At 50.2% G+C, this 18,307-nt stretch overlaps 2 protein-coding genes across 7 annotated transcripts in view; one reads left to right on the top strand and one right to left on the bottom strand.

Moving 5' to 3' along the window:
• Nucleotides 1-1,536: 1,536 nt before the first annotated feature.
• Nucleotides 1,537-12,153, top strand: WSB2 (WD repeat and SOCS box containing 2). 3 transcript variants are annotated; one of them, XM_025208565.1, is made up of 9 exons: nt 1,537-1,582; nt 4,040-4,211; nt 4,836-5,053; nt 5,811-5,942; nt 6,441-6,541; nt 7,890-8,062; nt 8,691-8,804; nt 10,693-10,800; nt 11,456-12,153. In XM_025208565.1, the coding sequence occupies exons 1-9, from the start codon at nt 1,552-1,554 to the stop codon at nt 11,616-11,618; spliced, it is 1,212 nt and encodes a 403-aa protein (XP_025064350.1). In that variant the 5' UTR covers nt 1,537-1,551; the 3' UTR covers nt 11,619-12,153. The 3 variants fall into 3 exon arrangements, with proteins under 3 accessions (XP_025064350.1, XP_025064349.1, XP_025064351.1); XM_025208564.1 differs by lacking the exon at nt 1,537-1,582 and having other exon boundaries at nt 3,979-4,211; XM_025208566.1 differs by lacking the exons at nt 1,537-1,582; nt 5,811-5,942.
• A 151-nt stretch (nt 12,154-12,304) lies between these two features.
• The window catches only part of RFC5 (replication factor C subunit 5), a 16,635-nt gene continuing 10,632 nt past the window's right edge, over nt 12,305-18,307 (bottom strand). For 3 of the 4 annotated variants that reach the window (XM_006027366.3, XM_025208567.1, XM_025208568.1), the window contains 4 exons: nt 17,492-17,621; nt 16,839-16,916; nt 15,219-15,273; nt 14,199-14,913 (listed from right to left, as the gene is read on the bottom strand). In XM_006027366.3, coding sequence (XP_006027428.1) covers nt 14,817-14,913; nt 15,219-15,273; nt 16,839-16,916; nt 17,492-17,621 — 360 coding nt within the window. In that variant the 3' untranslated portion in view covers nt 14,199-14,816. Of the gene's footprint in view, nt 12,660-14,198; nt 14,914-15,218; nt 15,274-16,838; nt 16,917-17,491; nt 17,622-18,307 lie in introns of those variants that run through there. The other variant, XM_014521667.2, reaches the window with a different exon arrangement.

The raw sequence follows: 18,307 nt of genomic DNA, 5'->3' as shown, positions 1-18,307 counted from the left end.
GGGGCACAGCGCCCGGGCTTGGGCCCGCCGTGCCACAGGTGCCGACGTCCAACGCTTCGCGCGCGGTGCAGCTGGAGACTGGGCCCGGGCCCGGGGCCGGGGATGGTCCTGCTGGGCATCAGGCCGTGGCGGAGAACATGGTGGTGCAAACTGGGCGCCCACCTGACGTTCAGTGGTTCGCTGACCCGGCGCTGGGCGCGGCTGGGGCTGTAAGTGGTTCTGCTGGACGCGCCCTGAGCCATCGGGCTGTGATGGAGAAACCGGGACCCGACCAACGTTCGGTTCGCTGACCTAGAACTGGGCACACTGTAAACGGTTCTGCTGGACGTGCCATGAGCCATCGGGCCGTGGAGGAGAAACCCGGCGCAAACCATGCGTTGTGTCAGTCGCGCCTGCAGCAGTCGGCTCCCGAGCAGACCTGTCCAAGCCACGTCGGCTGTAGGGAGCCGGGCCTCTGCTGGCGACGGCGGGCAGCCCTGGGCGGTCACGGAAAGAGGCGCGAGGCTAGCAAAGCCCAGAGGAAACCATTCCACGTGGGAGCGGGAGGTTTCAGAGCAGATGAGTTTCCTAGTGTAGGTCGCTCTCTGGAGACCCCTTCATTCATTGTGCTGACGTGGGGAAGTCTCGGGGGACGGCTGTTGCTGGGGCAGAGAGGGGTGGAGGAGGAAAGGGAATAGATAATCTTTATGCTTGGAAATAGCCAGCCCTGCTCTTACATCATGGTGTGTTAGAGGAGGTACATTTTGCTTCCCTCCAGAAGGGAAGATACAACTTAACGTGGATAAATATCAGATACTGGTTTTAAAAACATGCAGTGAGTATTAAAGACCCAGTGCGCTCCTGCTACTAAGCTGTGACCAGGCAGCGTGTTTATTTATATCCATTTATTTTTTCTTGCTAAATGCCCAACCTCTTTCCTTGTTGTCATTGTGCTTTAGACTCTACATTTCTGCCTGGTATGTTTTTAACACTGGCTCTTTGAAACGAGATTCCCCGCTGCCTGGCGGTCTTCATCAGTCAGGGTGTTGTGTGTGGAGATGAACAACCTTTCACGGCTCCTTTTCTGGGGTTAGAGGCCTGCGTTGCTGTTTCTGGGTGGACTTTCCTTCCTCGTGGGGCTCAGTGTTATATGCACCCATTGCCTCTCCAGAGGTGACTGCGTTTCAGAGGTGCTGTATGTGTGAAGCTTCTCAAATGCTCTGAGATGTATCTATATATGTAGAAGGTATTGTTGTTGACTTCCTGGGAAGTGCTGGATTGAACTAGTTATGCTTTGCATTTCTTTAGGGTGTGGTGGCAGGGCAGCTAAGGTATTTTGCCACGTGGCTTGGCATGAGTTTGCACCCTGCGTAGGTCACCTTTAGATGACCCGGCTGTAAATAGTTACCTTGTCGTTCAGGCTGGGCAGCTAGAAGCAGCCGGGTGTGATTCTGTAACCACCCTAGCCGGACAGGCCACGTGACTTGGACAGACTCCAACAGATTTCTCTATCAGCTTCCTGCCAAAGTTCTTCAACTGGATGGAAAGGCCCCTGACCCAGGTTCCCAAGAGATGTCCATCTTCCTCAGTTGGAAAAATGGAGGTGCGCTAGTGATTGGCTCAAAGTTGTAATGAATATGTGCCAAAAGAAGATTAGAGACTCAGTCTCCTGCTTGAAGATGCCTGATCTGTGTGCGGTAGCATTAGACTGGGCTTGAATGTTCTTGGCGAATTCCTTCTTCTACCTCTGAATGTGAGAGAGCTGGGGACAGGGAAGAGCTTAAATGTCTTCAACTGAAAGTGGAGGTATTGGGGGCTAGTGTTAACAGGTCTGAAACCCCACCTATTCTGTATCTCACCAGACTAGATGGGTGGTTAGAAAGCTCTGCGGGTCACAGCATCTCAGGGCCATACAGAGAGAGGACTGTGATTGTCCCATCCAGGAACCTCATTGCTCCCGTGTTCCTGGGCACTGAAGTGCACACCCAATGCCTCTTTCATCATCCAGCCGCTACTGCGTAAGGAGCTCAGCTGAGACCCAATGAAGGATTCTTTTCTTCCCCTTTGCTTTGCTGCCCACCTGGGAATTCATCGCAGGGAGCAAGTGCTGCTCAGGAGGACTGAAGAGGACTCCCTTCACAACCTGTTGGCTTTTCATTCTGAAATCAACAATCCAGGATTCCCTTAGCAGCTCCTGCTGGCTGCAAAGAAGCCAACAAGATCATAGTTCCTCATAGGTTTTTTTTTTTTTTTTTAATTCTTTATGAGTCACCTACCAAACCGTGTGTGGTGTGCACCAAACCACATGCTGATAGTGCTGTGGTTGAATGTACTAGCTTAGTTTCTCAAGAGCTGAGTTCAAATGCTTGGTTGGGTTACAAGTGAGCGGGATCTCAGTGGCTATGTCACTGCAGTATTGGAGGCTTCCTTCCTCTTGGGTTTGATGCCATTTAATTAACAGAGTTGGCAGCATTCTGCTTGGAGGAAGTGGCCTACTGATAACGCTCCTGCTTCAGCATTTTAATCACCTGGGCAAAGGTTGGCACATGAAAAAGCCTGCGTCGCGGTTATGGGCTGTGTAGTTATTGCTGTGGAGTCCCAGTGTAGTTACCGCAGCAAATGGACTGTTCTGTGCCTTATCCCTTAAAAGGTGCTTGTCTGTATTACAAACCCATGGCCTTGTTTGGCTCTGGGCCTGGGCATGGAGCAGCGCATGTTGGGGCGTAAATCGGAGCAAGACTCATTCTGCTACATCTCAGACTTGTGGATCCTAAGAGCTCTTTGCTGGAGCCACTGCCCCTGCCTGGCTGTAAGCAGCACTGTTGGCCTTGTTCATTGGCACTGAGTGTGCAGGTGCACTGCAGGGGGAATCTGTTTCTTAAAAGTAGTAATGTGGCAGGTTTAATCAGACATAACGTGACCTCTGCAGCTAGATTTGGCTCCCCAAATCCTGCTCCCTCTGGAGACATTGCTGTCATATAAGTTGCACAGAAGTAAGCTGCCCTGTATGAAGGAGAAGCTCTTCTGTATATAGTGAAGACTGCAAATGGGCTGAGACAGGGACAGGTGTCCAGTCTGCAAGTGTTGGCTTTGAAGCTGAAAGAGACCTCCACATGGAAGTTCACTGGGCTGGTTCTGTCCAAGTACTGTGCGCGCTCAGTGCAGAGCTAAAAATGTCTGAAAACAAGGGTCCATGGGGCTTCAGGATGAGCCTCAAGACATTTGCAATTCCAGCCTCTGACTAGGCCAGCTGTGACAATCAGATATGTGGTGTTTAACAACTGAAGCAGCAGCAAAACTTGTGAGCATGTTCCAGTTCTAGTGGCCTGACCTCCAGGTCCCAGCATTGTAGGTTCTCTGCAGTCCTGTGTTAGAGCAGATGCTAGCAGACAACTGGGCCATTCAGCATTTAACCAGTCATCTGGCACCTATGCAGAGTTTTCCTTGGAGCTCCCAGGGCTTTGGGGTAAACGCTGGTATCCCTGCTGTACAGGTGAGGAAATTGGAGCACACAATTTCCTCTATACCCAAACCCTGCTCTACTCTGAACACTGCTTCACTTTTAACAGGACAGTGGTAGGCCTCCAGCAGCCCAGCTGGCTATGGCAAAAGAGTTACATCACCGAGATGCAGTGTCCTAGACAACACTGTAATAGAGCCCAAGGCTCCATGCAGAAGCAAAGGTACAGAAGCAAAGGTAGAGCAACTTGCTGGGGATGGGACTCCCAGTAGGGCTGGGCCTGGAACTCGGGTCTCCTGACTGCTTGACTCTCTCAGATCATTATGACATCTTCAGTTGATGCTTCACGTCTTCACTGGGCAGCTTCCAATCCTGAATTCAGTTAGAGCAGGAGCTGGCCCAGGAAAATTCAGGCAAGACGTGTAGGGGAAGTTTGAGGAGAGGGCAGAACTGGGGAGTTCTTGCTCCCCCCGCTACTAGACTACCTTGCCATTTGAAGGGCCTCACATCAAGGCTGGCTCATCTCTATGGGTGTCTGGTGCTGGGTGGCTCTGATGTATTTGCACGCTCTGCGAATAACCCTGTTGTCTTGTTCCTCAGAAGAGCCAGTCCTGCTAGCAGAGCTGAAGCCTGGGCGACCCCAGCAGTATGACTGGAAGTCAAGCTGTGAGACATGGAGTGTTGCCTTTTCCCCTGATGGTGCCTGGTTCGCCTGGTCTCAGGGCCACTGCATCGTCAAGCTGATCCCATGGCCTCTGGAGGAAGCTGAGCTGTAAGTATCCAGTGACAACTCGGAGATGGAGTGCAGTATCTCTTGCAGGACCCCCAACATTAATTATCCTACCTGTTTGTCCCTTCTTTTGTGTACATATGTCCCTCTAACCCAGTGCCCCCCAGCACTCGGGACATGGCTTGCAGCGGGGGACCTGAGGGTCAGTCTGATCTTCCATATCTCCTGTGACAAGAATCCTCCCTACTGTGAACGGGGTGGGGTTGTCAGTCTCTGTTCTCCCATGTCCTTCTGGAAACCAGCCTTCTAGAGAGTTGGCATGATGGGCTTCAGGGATGGCTCTACTGAGCTGTATCCTGGAGGTCTGTGAAAGCTTCCTGCTCTGCAGCCTTCCTGGAAGAACTCCTGGAACAGCCGATAGTCCTTCGGTGCCTGGTTGTGGTTCACTGTTGTGTGCCTGGAAGGTTTCCTCTGGTGCGAGACAAGGGCAAACCCCTTTGGTGCAATCTTTGCCTGTGCCAGGAGTTTGCACCTATGTTTGGCCAGCTGAGATCTCTGGAGCCAGGCCCCCACCCTATGTTGGGCTCTTGTTCCATGAAGTGCAGTGGGCAGCACAGGTTCTGGTCCTTGCAGCCTATGAACAGATTGATGATTTCCCTCTGGCAGTGGCTGCAGAACGATTGAGCATAAGAGCTGTAGCACCAAAGCTGACACACGAGGCCGAGGTGGTGCCAAGGAGAAAACACTGGAATGTGGTCAGATCGTTTGGGGTTTGTCCTTCAGCACCAGGGAGCAAGATGGCTTGCAGGCTCCCAGCCCCTCCTGCCTGATCCTTGCTACAGGTCTCAATGATGGGCAGATCAAAGTCTGGGAGGTACAAACAGGTGAGCAGATGGAGGAGGTGGTGGGGGGAAGCTAAACCTGGCAAAGGATTCTTCCAGCTGCTGCTGAGGTGCAGTCTCCCCGAGGGAGTTCCTCTCTGCCCTCCTCTCTTTTAGGGAATGTTGAGCTCCTGAGCTTGTTCCAAGTAGTCTCTTAATCAGACTATTGTACTGCAGTCTCCTCCTTGTTAGAGCCAGCCTGGCTCAGCGTCCCATGTCTGTAGTGCTTCTCAGCAGCTTGGTAGCTGCTCCTCACACCCTCCCAGCCTCTGCTTGCATGAGGGAAACTAGAAGGAGGTGGGTCACCCAACCTGCTTTCTCCTTGTTGTCTCTGGGGGTTTCCCCCTCTCCAGGTGAGCAGGAGGTGGCCAGAACTGCAGCTCTGTGCCAGCAGCGACAGCCTCATTTATGTGAAGCAAGCTGGGTGGTTGCTTAATTTTTCACCAAAATATACCAGACCATGAATATTGTGTGACCCAGGCTTTTTGCTTGCCAGCCTGCTTTCTGGGCTTGGCAAAGCAGGGGTGGAACAGGCCGTGTCAATAATCTTTGGGACTGGAAGAACATGCTTGAGCAAAGGGAACTCTGACCCTCTTTGACCACCTGCCCAGGCTGGCATTTTAAGGGTTAATTTGTCTAGTTTGGCAAGGCCCTTGCATAAGGGTGACATGTAAATTTGTGCTGCAGGCTGCATCCCTGTGGGCTATAGGGAGAAATGCCTAGAGTGAGATCACACTCAGCTGTGTGCTCCTGTCTGCAGGGCATTTGCTTTTCAATCTCTCTGGGCACCAAGACGTGGTGAGAGACTTGAGCTTTACTCCCAATGGAAACCTGATCCTGGTCTCTGCATCCCGGGACAAGACCCTCCGTGTCTGGGACCTGAGCAGAGATGGTATGAGTGAGTTAATGACTCCCCCACAATGGGGAGTAGATGACTGCTCTGACTCTCCTGGGTCAGTGAGCATGTTGGTGCTACAGTGTTGCAGTTATTTGGATGGGGATTTGGCTCTCCCCCCGGGGTATTGGGACCCTAAGTACTTGGACCCTAAGCCAGTGGAGACCCAGAGGAGGTGAGAAGAGTAGGCACTGGGAGTCATGACAGCAGGTGGTAACACGCAGCAGAGGGGACCTCTTGGTTACAAACCCCAGTGTGGAGGGCAGCCACCCAGCAGATACTTGCTGGACACAGAGAATATGCCAGGTGCATTTGAGGGATTTCCCGCAAACATGATCAGATCTGAACTGCCCTGAGGAACCCTCTGTCCTTCCTGGGAAGAGGGTGGGAAGGCCAACTGGAAAGAGGATAAATGCAAGTACACCCGAGACTTCCCAAATGCCCTGGCTCTGGTCTGTGCCCACCTCTCATGACTCACATGTTTGCTGTCCCCAGGTAAGCAGGTCCAGGTGCTGTCTGGCCACACGCAATGGGTATACTGCTGCTCCATCTCCCCTGACTGCAGCATGCTGTGCTCTGCTGCTGGAGAGAAATCGGTGAGTCTGAGGAGGTGGAGTTGTCCTGGGGTCTTGTTTACTCTGTTGGTGGAGGTGTCAGGAGTGAGGGGTTGGGGCCTTACTGATGCAGAAGGACCCAGCATCCCTTCTGCTGTCATTCTGAATGGATATGCCTTGTGTTTACTGCTCCCAGTCTTGAGCCATCTGGCACTTCTGCCATTCCAGCCCTCTTTCCTTGTCTGTAGGTGTGATTGGTGCTGTTGCACAGATTGGCCAGCAGGGGTCACCGCAATGCAGCTCACACTTGGCCCAATCCTGAGTCCATCCCCTTGGCCTTTCCTAGGTACAACCTCTGCTCTGATCATAGTGTTTAAAATCTAAAGCCTTGCTTGCTTTCGTGTGTCTCAAACTACTGCTGTTGGTTGCTTGGACAGCAAGGGCTGGGGTGAAGAGAAGTGCTGGCAGTGACATCTTGTACCTTTGCTTCTGCATGGAGCCTTGGGCTCTATTACAGTGTTGTCTAGGACACTGCATCTCGGTGATGTAACTCTTTTGCCATAGCCAGCTGGTGGCTGTGGCATAGACAGCCTACCACTGTCCTGTTAAAAGTGAAGCAGTGTTCAGAGTAGAGCAGGGTTTGGGTATAGAGCCCTCATTTGTTACCAGGGTATCTCACTACCCTTCGGGCTGGATAGAAATGCAGAGGCACTGCTGCTCCTCTTGCACTCAGTTCAGAGTACTGGGTTATGCTGGTACATGCTGTGTCGCCTTCTGTGAAAGAGCCTGAGACCTGCAGCAGAGGCTCTGGGCTGCATTTGCCAGCCTCCTGCAGATGGGACAGAGGGTCTCTGCAGAAGGGAGGTCACCAGCTTGGTGTCAGAACACAATGTAGATGGGAGGCAAAGGACAAACGTGGTGAGGGTCTGAAAGGGTGATTTCTGGGGATCTTTGTGTAAACAGAAGGGACTGGACTCTGACTCAGGAGGCTCCTTCTAGTTTTATCTTTCTCAGGTCCATCTGGAGTTGCCCTTAAATATGCACCAAGCCCTCTTGCTGGCCAAGGAAAAGGGGTAAATCTGCCCACGCTACCCTCCCTCTAGTGACAAGCCCCTGCAGAGGGGCCTTGTGAAGATTGTCATGCCACCCCACTAGCCCATAGAGCTTAGGACTAGGCCATTCTTACCCCCTGTACATAGTTGCTGTCTAGCCAGGCAGCTGAGTTGGTCTTTATGTTGCTGGAAGTCTATTATATTGAGCCCCAGGCTTGTATATTGGGGTGTGGGAGCAGGGCTTGTTCACACTCCATGTCTGTGTGGGACTTCCCAGGGCCAAGCACTTGTATGGACTAAGCATATCACCCTCCACCTCATGTGTGCCCTTTTCACAGGCCCTCCTGTGGAGCATGCGGTCCTACACCCTCATCCGGAAACTGGAAGGGCACCAGAACAGTGTGGTGTCCTGCGACTTCTCGCCAGACTCGGCCCTGCTGGTCACTGCTTCTTATGATGCCTGTGTGATCATGTGGGACCCCTACACAGGGGAGCAGCTAAGGACACTCCGGTGAGGAAGGCCGCATGAGTGGGTCTGGCCATCTTTGAGGCATTTGAGTGACCTGGGGAGGGAGGGTGGGGTGAGCTTTGGTGTGTGAAGCTGGCTAGCCTGGGGGCTGATGCCTGTTGTTGTCTACCTCCCCTTTGCTGTGTGTTACTCTGTGCCCCTCTGCTTTGGGGCAGGCGCTTGGTAAAAGGATATTTGCTTCCTTACACAAGGGGGAGAGTTCACATCCAACTGACATTTTGGGTGGGGTTGCTTCTTGTTGCAGCAGGGAAGAGGTCACAACAGCATTTCTGCTGGGTAGGAGGTCACTGGGGCCTTTTGAGCACTGCTTCTCTGCCAGGGCCCAACACACAGTCATTTTTTTCCTTTGATAGGTTTTAAAAGGAGTCTAGGACATGGACCCCTTCTCACAATGGCAGCACGTGGCAAAGGGAACTCATGTTCCAGGAAGACACTTGAGAACTGATCCCAAATAACTCTCCAAAGGCTGGAGCTTTCTCCTTCCCTTCTCCACCTGGCTGCGTGTGGCTCTACCCAGAGCTCTGAGTGTTTTGGTATCACAGCCACATCCTTGAAAGATTCAGCCTGCTCTGGGCCTCTGACCAAGTGCTTTTTCTCTCTGACTCCTTAGTCACGATCCGCTGCACTCGGCATTGGACTATGGTACTGACATCCATGCCAGCTCCCTGAGGTCTGTGTGCTTCTCTCCTGAAGGCTTGTACCTGGCAACAGTGGCAGATGACAGGTGAGAGGCTCTGGGGGGCAGTGGCTTAGGGGATGCTACAGGGTGTCACCACCTCTTGTCCTAGACATTATCACAGCAGGTAAGATGCTTGGAGTGCTCCTGGGCCTCTGCTGTCCAGCAGGGACACAAGCCTTCTGGAATTGGATGCCTCTTTAGCGCACCATGCAGGGCAAGTTGACTGCCTCTGTTTTGCTGTATCTTCTTCACTCTGATGCCACAGCTGGTGGGGCAGCATCCCAGAGATGTAATCCTTGCCCATCTTGGGCAGCTTTATGGATCTTGATTGGTGCATGAGTTGTACCTTTGCTCCCACATGGGGCCTTGGGCTCTATTACGATGTTGTCTGGGACACTGCAGCTTGGTGATGTTACTCTTTTGCCATCACTAAGTCAGCTGCTGGAGGCCTGCCACTGTCCTGTTAAAGGTGAAGCAGTTCTCAGAGTAGGGCAGAGTTGGGTATTGAGTCCTAATTTGTTAGTGGGGTGTCCCACTACCTTTTGGGTTGGATAAAAATGCAGGTAGCAGGAGGAGGTGTAAGAAATACTACCATCACCTTCCCAAGACCAGCAACTGGGTGGGCCATGTACCAAGAAACACCAGTAACTAGGAGCCTCCTGATACAAACCAAGCCATGGTGCCATGAGCAGCCCGAGAGATGTGTGAAGAAGCCAAGGGAAGAAATCCTTGCAGATGTGTTGAGCCTGTTGACTCCTGTGGTACAGGAACGGGCCCTGCTGTTTCTCCACTGTCACTTGTAGCAGTGCATTGGAAAGGTACATGCCCCAGTTCCACGCCCCTTGGGGTTCTGCCAGGCCTAGGAAACTTCCACACAACCACTTCCCTTTTGCTAAATCAGGCTGGTATAGGTGGAGGGCACTGGTCTTTTCATCCCAGCTGGGGCTGATGTCCCTCAGGAATTTTTTTCCTAGAAGCAGGTTTAGATGAATGGAAATTTCCAAAAGTGGAAATTTTTTCTTCCATCTACCAGGATTGTCTTGCTGGGTCAGACTTGTATCGTTTTACAGAATTCAGACTGCCACCTGATTTCTCAGGAAAGTTTCTGGTGCCTGGAAATGTCCATTTCTTCTTTTCCATGGCACTCAGTCCTCCTACCTGACCTGCCCATGATTACACCTGTAAAGACGCTGCTTCCACCTATGCCTCACTCATATCTTCTGGCCTGCAGTGCAGGCCTCTCAGTGGCCAATAAACCTTTCCTTGGCAAATTTAAAGAAAGGCAGGACGTGATTTTTCAAAAAAGGCCAGTGGTTTTGGGGCACCTGAGGCACCCTCCAGGGAGGGCTGATTTTCACAGTACTGAGCAGCTACCACCTAGAAATCAGGTCTCTTGGAGGTGTCTCAAGCTGGGTCCTCCAAATTATTAGTCACACTTAAAACTACAGGCTCTAGGTTTCCACACTGAAGCATTTAAACAAACCCACAAGTCTCAACGTGCCTGGACGGGCTTCCCAGGGGTCTGATCAATGCAGCTCTGATGTAATCAACACACAGCTCGTTGATTATTATCTGGTACAAGCACCAAGAACCCAAACACCAGGTGTGATATCGGGGGGAAATGGGCCAGGAGCAAATCACAAGCTAAAGCTCCAGGGGTCTGTGTTAATCTGCTGTGATACTCAGCTGTCACCATCTCTCAGCCTGAGTTTATCCCCACCTCTAAAATAGCCATAACGGCTGCCTTGCAGAGTGTTGAGGCTTTAGCAACATAATTGGGTGGAATCCATGGATGGAACTTGCTCTAGAAATGTGCGTGGTCGTGGTATTTTAATCTGTCCAGATGAGTATTTATTTCAGCTCCTGGAATTGCCTTGCAAGGTGCAAGTTTGTGAACACAAAGGCTGTCATTGCATCTTGTCTTTTACTCTAGACTCCTGAGGATCTGGGCATTGGAACTAAGAACTCCAGTTGCATTTGCACCTATGACCAACGGCTTGTGCTGCGTGTACTTTCCACACGGTGGTTTTATCGCCACAGGGTGCGTATGTTGTGTGCTGGCTGGTGGATGGGCATTTTGGGATGAGGGAGGTAGCACTATATGATTCCTTCTTGACCCAAACAGTACACTAAGCTGCAGTGCTATGGCTGTTTCAGATGTGGGCAGTAAGTGCTCAGAGAGCTATGTTCAGGCATTGGGTTTTAATTCCTCCCAAATTCCCACTATCCAAGCTTTGATGGATCCTTGTCTCATACTCTGGCCCCTGCTAGCGATGACTGTCTTCTCTGTCCCTGAAGTCTAATGGTTCACCAGCCAGAACCAGCCTTTACTCATGTTAGGGTTTGACTGCAGTGACTTCAAAATGTAAATGAAACAGCAGTGTAAGTTTCTAAATTGGATCTTAAGCTATGGGCTCCTCTTGAGTGCAGTTCCACTTGCAAGTGGGGACCTCAGGAGGGACTATAGGAAAGCCATCCCTAGTGCTGTTGTGCCCTAATAAATAGGGTGGGCAGAGCCCTCCCAAGGCATGGAAATGTGAAGGCTATGTCAAATCCAGGATTGGTGGATGGTGATGATCTGTGGTGTCCTCTTATCAGTTTTCCCTTTCCTGAAGTGCAGGAGTGGGGTCCATACATGCATACTGATTGTCTTTTCAGGTGCAAGGAGCTAAACTGTTCTTGGTGTCTCATTGCAGGACCAGAGATGGCCATGTCCAGTTCTGGACTGCACCCAGGGTCCTCTCATCCCTGAAGCACTTGTGCCGTAAAGCTCTCCGCACCTTCCTAACTACTTACCAGGTCTTAGCGCTACCCATTCCCAAGAAAATGAAAGAGTTCCTCACGTATAGGACTTTCTAAACCCTGCACAGGGACCAAAAAGACAGGAAGCTAGCTGGCTTCCTTCCTCACATCCATGCCAGGCCTTGGAATGGAGGATCTACCAGAGTCATGAAGACCCACTGGGACTTGCAAGTGTTGAGGCAAGAAGGATTTTTGTTCCCAAGTCCAGGGCTGAACATGTAGGCTATCCGAGTAACAGAACCCAGCACAAACACAAGCACTGGGCTGGGATTGCTGGATCTGCCTGACACTCAGCAGACAGGTCCCTCCCCACGACATCTGTGTTTCCATTCACTAGGTACTGTCTTGGAAGATTGTGTAGTGAATGCTGGGGAGGAGGGAGATTTGTGGAGTCTTTGTCACTGTAGTGGAAATGCAAATTCAAACCCCCACTTTCCCAAATGAGAACTTTTGCATCCTAGACTGGTACTAAACACAGCAGTGACTTGTATTCATCTTTTTTTTTCCCCTTGGCCTGGTTCGTAGCTGGATGAACCCAAACAACTCTTTGCATGGAAGAGGGCAGACTTAAATAAAATTGTTGAGTCCCCCACTTCTCACTTCTTTGTGTTTAAGGGGAAAAGATGCTTTTCCTAGTTTTGTTTTGGGGGTGATAATAGTATCCTGGTACTTTAGGGTCTTTTGGGGTGTGGGACCAAAGTCTTAAAACAGTGAGGGTAAACTATCATCTTCACACCAGTTGGAAATAGCATGTGCTTGAGTGAGGCAGATGCATGCAACACTTGGCTCTTGTATGTTCTAAAGCACAGATTTCTCCTCTGCCTGTGATGAAGAGAATCAGGCCAGGACTTCCCACATTTCCCTACTCATGACCCCACTTCTAACTGTGAACCCCCTGTTCTGCAGGTGCATTTCTGCCAGGCTTGAGACACCAGTTGGGGCTGTAATCCCTCAGATGAGAGGCTGTTTTAGGCTTCCCGGCCAGGGGTGGATTATTCCTTGCTTTTCCCAAGTCAAATCCTGGTCTCTTCTGGATGCGACTTCATCTTTGCACAGCTTTTTTTTCTTTATTTCTGTCCTCTCATCTTCACCTCTCATCTATACAGTAAAGCATGGTTAGTTTGTACAAGAACTTGTGAACTGTGCAAATGAGTTGGTTGAGGGATAATACAAAAAATGAGGATAACCAGACATTAGTTCCCTTAGGCTGACAGTCACAGTGGCTGAGTTGCCAATGTAATATACCAATGAATATTCTGTGGTGCTTTTTGTAAGAATGATGAATTCTTGGCACTAAGTCCATGGCTCACACTTAGCTGTGAAAAGGCAGACAGAGGATTAACTTTTCATGCAGATTTACAAGGCCCTACTGTCCTGTATGCTCTTTAGTCACTTTCTCTCAGCCAAGGTATGGCTTTCTGGAGTGGCAAGCTTCAGCTTTCCAGCCAAAGATGAAGGCACTTCTTGTGTGCTTCATGCACAACTTTGAAAGGAATCTGAAATACTTGTCCTTGTTTTATTAGATGTCCCTAGTTCACGGCTGGAGTAGCAACACATGTTCCTGGAAGTGTCTTATTCCCTTTTCTTTAATACATACCTCCCCATGCATTTTTGCCATGCAACTAGAAAGGTCCTAAACTACTTCAGTGCATGTGGCAGGGATTGACAGGAGGGGAAAGAATAATTTCTTCCTTAAAACTATAGGGCAGGATGCTTTTCTCCTCAGAAAAACGGTTACCCATAAATTGAATGTAGACAGATACTGGAAGCTTTCATGCAAGATTAGGTTTTGGGGGCGGGGGGTTTGAACACCTGGGAATATTGATGAACACAAGTGAAATGGTCCTACTCCATGATGGGTCAGTAGCAAAACAGTGAAGTCATCTTTGAAGGGCCCATCTAGCTCAGGCTTCTGCTAGCCTCCTGGCTAAGGAGATGAGCAGAGGCTGAAGGCAGCTCTGCTATGGAGAATAACTTGAGACTGGCAGTAAGAGATGAAGGAGCCTTTTCTGTAATGCTGGGAGAGAAGGGATGCTTTTTTCTTGTCCCATACCACTTCAAGTATGTTTCAGCTAGAAAGAGGAGTCCCCTGGCAGAAAGAGGTGGGAAATCCTGCCATTTATGTCACTGCCATTCTTTTCTTCCCCAGCCCTACCTCATGGTACCATTGCTGTCCCTTCTCAGCTCAGCAGCACAAATGACACTGAAGCATCTGCCTCATGAGCCAGCAGCAGCTCAGAATGCAAAAGAAAGGTCTTGCCACTCCCAGCACTTCCCTCTCCTATATCCTCTGCACTGTATGTAGAGCTTGGGGGGCTCTAAGACCACCCCTCTCCCCTGGTCCAGAGCCCTGGGGAGGGGAGGGAGAACTAGTTTCACTCTTACATGAAGGTTCTCTGCACTGTTCTCCCACCACATATACAAAAAGCAGCAGTGGCTCTCCATAACTGCAAGGAGACAAAACAAACTTTGACCAGAAGTGACAGCTACTGGATGCTGTTCCTCCTAGGCTGCAATGAAAAACCTGACTCAGTTAAGGACAAGGAAGCCCACAGCACAAAGCAACACCAGTTGGCAGAATGTAGGCTGTATTCTACACTGGCAATAGTACTCCAGCCTTGTTTGAGGGTCCTTCCAAGGCCAGGTAAGGCTTTATGTGAAATTTAAGTAATAGAGAATGTTGCTCTAAGTCTCGTACATGCCCTGAGCACACCAGGATGCTGCTATCTGCCTACTTCTGCACTTGCCTGCACCTGTATTTCCCACAGACTAATTGGTCCAAAGGACTGTGATTCTATAGATGTCAGTGCAGTTACATGCTTATGTCAATGGTGAATTTAGGCCAAACCTATGAGCTCTGTAATGCAGGAAGCTATGTGCTTTTATGGCTTGCGGGGAGGGGGGGGAAATAAGATCCCAACCTTTGATTTGGAGGTGTCTATTTTCTGCTGAACCTTATACACAAACACTGAGGTAAGAAACAGAGTGTCCATTATTTTGCACTTCAGCTGTAGGAATTTTCCCTTACAGCTTTCAAAGGGGACAATTTCTGCCTTCAGATCCTTGTGCAGAACTCCTGGAGAAGCAGAGAGCAATCGGGCTGCAAGCTTTTGCCAGTAAGCTAAGATTTCCCCTTAATGCAGCTGTTAAAGGACAGATGGAGCTTCTGGACCCTGGTCAGACAATGATAGTGCTTCACTCCTTCACAAGAGGGTAGGTATAAAATTGCCCTTGCAATACAATAGGCCAGTGGATCTAAGCCTCTGCCACAATCAGATCTCTGGTGACCTGAAAAGCAGCAATAAGGGAGCTAAGCTGAATCTTCTCACTTGTGCCAGCAGCCAGCCTGTACCTAAACAAAGAAAGAACAAATGTGAACACTACATTCAGCTCAGACTGCTCCTCCACCCCACCTGAGCTGCAGCTACGGAAAGTTCTGCCTGTATAACCTAACCTAGGTTTCTTGCATAACAGCCACCTGCAGTATCCACTGACAATACTGGGAACTCTCTTGTGATTGTGTTGCAAAGTGGCTGATGAGGAAAAATGGATGTTTAACATTAACAGTAAATTTCCCACAAAGCAGGGGAGTAGGGAGCACAAGGTATTCAGATGAGAGAAGACAAACACAGTGATCAGCACCAACTAGATACTCACTCAATGTCTGCCATTTTGATCAGCAGCTGGGTTCGGACTGAGGCTGGGAAGTCAACTAGAGAGAGATGAAGACACCTTGAGTAAGCGTGACACAAGTAACAAGACTTAAGTCCTTTATGCTTCAGATTACTCTGTCCAAACCTACAGAGGGAGGAGGAATTATCTACTTGCTTAAAATAGGGAGAAATTGAGACCATAACCAAATATTTCTTTGAAGTCCTCTTCTAGTCTTTGCTGTATGGAGATAAAAGTAGCATAGTAGGTCTCCCTCCCCCCAACATGTTCTAACGGCATGCCTCCCAACCAAGATTATGCCCCATGAAGTGACAGAGGGTGAGAACATTAGACACAGCTAAATAACTGGTGAAAACTTAAACTTGGTGATAAGTTTCTGTGGACAGGAGCATGTAAAAGCCCCTGGTGCTTGTCTATAAAACAGAGCTGCCAAGCCTCTCTGAGTCGGAGACCTTGGCCAGAGTTCAGAACAACACCAACACAGAAAATAGACACCGCCAAATCAAAGAAGGTTGGGATCTTAACACTTGACATTCAGCACAGAGTGTGGTGGTCCATGTCTGTGCATCACATAGCACAGCAAGGCTTCCTGGCCCAGAAGTGGGGATGCTAGGAAGGCTAGCAGTGCAAGGGAGGGCTACTATTTTAACTGTAAACTCTGTGTGCCCTTGTCAGGCCCTTTCCAGAAATTTCTTGGCAGTCTGACTCACCAGAAGCCTGAGCCAGCCTAAGTCTTGCCACTGACTTCATTGAGTATAGGAGAAAGGCCCAGCTCTGTTCGACTTCCTGCAGTATCCCCAGTGCCACTCAGCAGAGGAGCCAACAGACCTGGGAGAGGCCCTATCTAGATGGTAAGGGTATGAGGAGGAGCACCACAGCCCATCTTAGCAGCAGAGAGGACAGACTTGCTCCAGAGGAAGCTTTGTTTCAGGCAAGATGGCAGGCTGGCTTGCAGGGCAGGTTCTGTTGTTGACCTGTTGTGTTCAAAGACACAGGCAGAGGAACGGCCCTAGAACGGGAGGGGAGTCTGCTGCAGGAACAAACCCATAAGAGTCTACATCAGCCACAGATGAGTGAGGGACAGGGCTGCACCAGACAGGAAACCTGGGCTGCCCTTTGTATGAGAAATGCCACTGAACAGTGATGGACAAGGGCACTGTCACTCAGGGTAATGCTGTAGTACCGCACAGTTCCCCATAAGGTGTGACTGGGTCCCTTCCCCAGAATAGGAGCCTGCCTGCCCCTATAACAGGATGAGGTCTCTTCCCCACTATCACCCATGTAAGATGGAGGTTCTCATACACTCCTTCCCTCCTCTCTCAGACTTGCTGCCAGATCCAAGCAAGTTCCTCCCTGCTTCCTTCCTGCTCACTGCTGTCTAAAAAACCCATCTGAACCAGCAACCTGTCAAGATGGGGAAAGGAATTACTGGTGGAACTACTTCTTCCTGGAAGACAGAAGCCTTCTTCCCCTTTAACATCCCTACCCATAGCCAGTGGAAGCTAGACTGAATCCAGCTTTTCTCCCCTTTAATAAGCAAGACCTTCAAGATACTCTGGGGGCTATGTGCCCAAGATAAGCACTGGCCAGCAAAAGGAGCACTACCTCGGTGCACAAACAAGTGGATCTCAGTCAGGATGTCATGCAGTGCCAATCCCTTCAGTGTCTTCAGCTCCATGATTCCTGAGGGACAAGTCAAGGAATCTCCTCCTTGCTACCTGCAAATGCCACCAAGACAAGGGCTCCCTACAGTTGCACCAGAAGGGCCCAATCCTGTGAAATACCATGTACCATCAGCTTCAAGTGAGAGAGTAAAAATAATGGAGGATGCAGGGTCTGGCCCTTGGCTCCTGGCAGCAATGCACAGTATATGCTAAGGCTGGAAATAAAAGGGAACTATGACATGTCTGGAGACCAGACTTTACCTCGCAGGACCACAATATCTAGAGCTTCCCCCTGCTGGGAGGGAGACACTAACTGTGATCCAAACGAGCTACAGTTACAGGGAAACTTTGGAAGAGACGCACACAAAGAGGTGAGATTTATAAACAGATACAGAAGGACATACTGGGGTTCCATAAGGGTGCTGCTGGTGCGTGATACTCCAGGGCAAAGTGTTTTGCAATGCAAAAAGCCTCTATTTCTTATGAGTATGGAGTGGTTAGAGAGGCTGCTGCCTCATACCCATGCTAGCCCGATGTTTCAGGGCTGCCTGATCACTAGCTCCAAGCATAGTTTGAAGATGGCACCAAGGATACTTTTGTAGGCCATGGTGAAGTCCTGGTTCAGCATCCAGTCGAGAATATTGGCAATGTCAGACTTGAGGGGGTGACCGGTGCAAGTGTACACGGTTTCCTCCGTCACCTTCTCAAAGGCCATGCTTGTGCTCTGCCGAGAGAGAACAAGAGGTTGGAGGGGAGCTTTGGCTCTATAAAGGGGCTAAGGAAATCCAACATCTCTGCTTCCTGGATCATCATCTGGCCTTTTGTGACTTCAACAGTTTCTCCTTCCACTTAGGCACAGGGAGCCAATGCACTAGCTGGCTCCTAATTCCTTACTGTGCATCCACATGCTTAGTGATACAGTGGGTGATGCGTGTAAATCTATCTACAACAGCGGTTTCACCAAGGGCACAGTTTGACTCTTAAATCTTTATTCCTGGTGGCAAGGTTTTAGGAAGGACAGAGCCCAGCTTGTCTAGTAACTTGTTACTAGGGGTGGGGGTGAGTGGGACACCAGCCCCAGGCACTGGCTTAGAGGAGGCACCAGTATGATGCCCCTACTCCAGCAGCCTTTGCCACAGCACGGGCAGTCCAGCCATAGGAGCAGGGCAGGCATAGCGCCATGGCCTGTAGTGTATCTGGAGGAAGGGGGCAATTGAAGTGACTGGAATATCCCATTCCCCTGTGGGAGGCTTGGCCACGGGAGATGCAGCTCTGAGCTCAGAAGTATAAGTGTATCTGAGGGGCAGGAGGAACCAATGGGGCACAGATGGCCCTGGGAAGCCCACAGTGCCAGGCTAGTGAACCTGCCCTGTAGCTGGAGAGCCTAAACCCACGGTGCTACAGCAGGAA

This window comes from Alligator sinensis, unplaced genomic scaffold, assembly GCF_000455745.1.
Source record: "Alligator sinensis unplaced genomic scaffold, ASM45574v1 scaffold692_1, whole genome shotgun sequence".
NCBI lineage: Eukaryota > Metazoa > Chordata > Crocodylia > Alligatoridae > Alligator > Alligator sinensis.
Note: the sequence above shows the minus strand (reverse complement) of the source record. Positions and strands in the feature narration are given on the sequence as shown.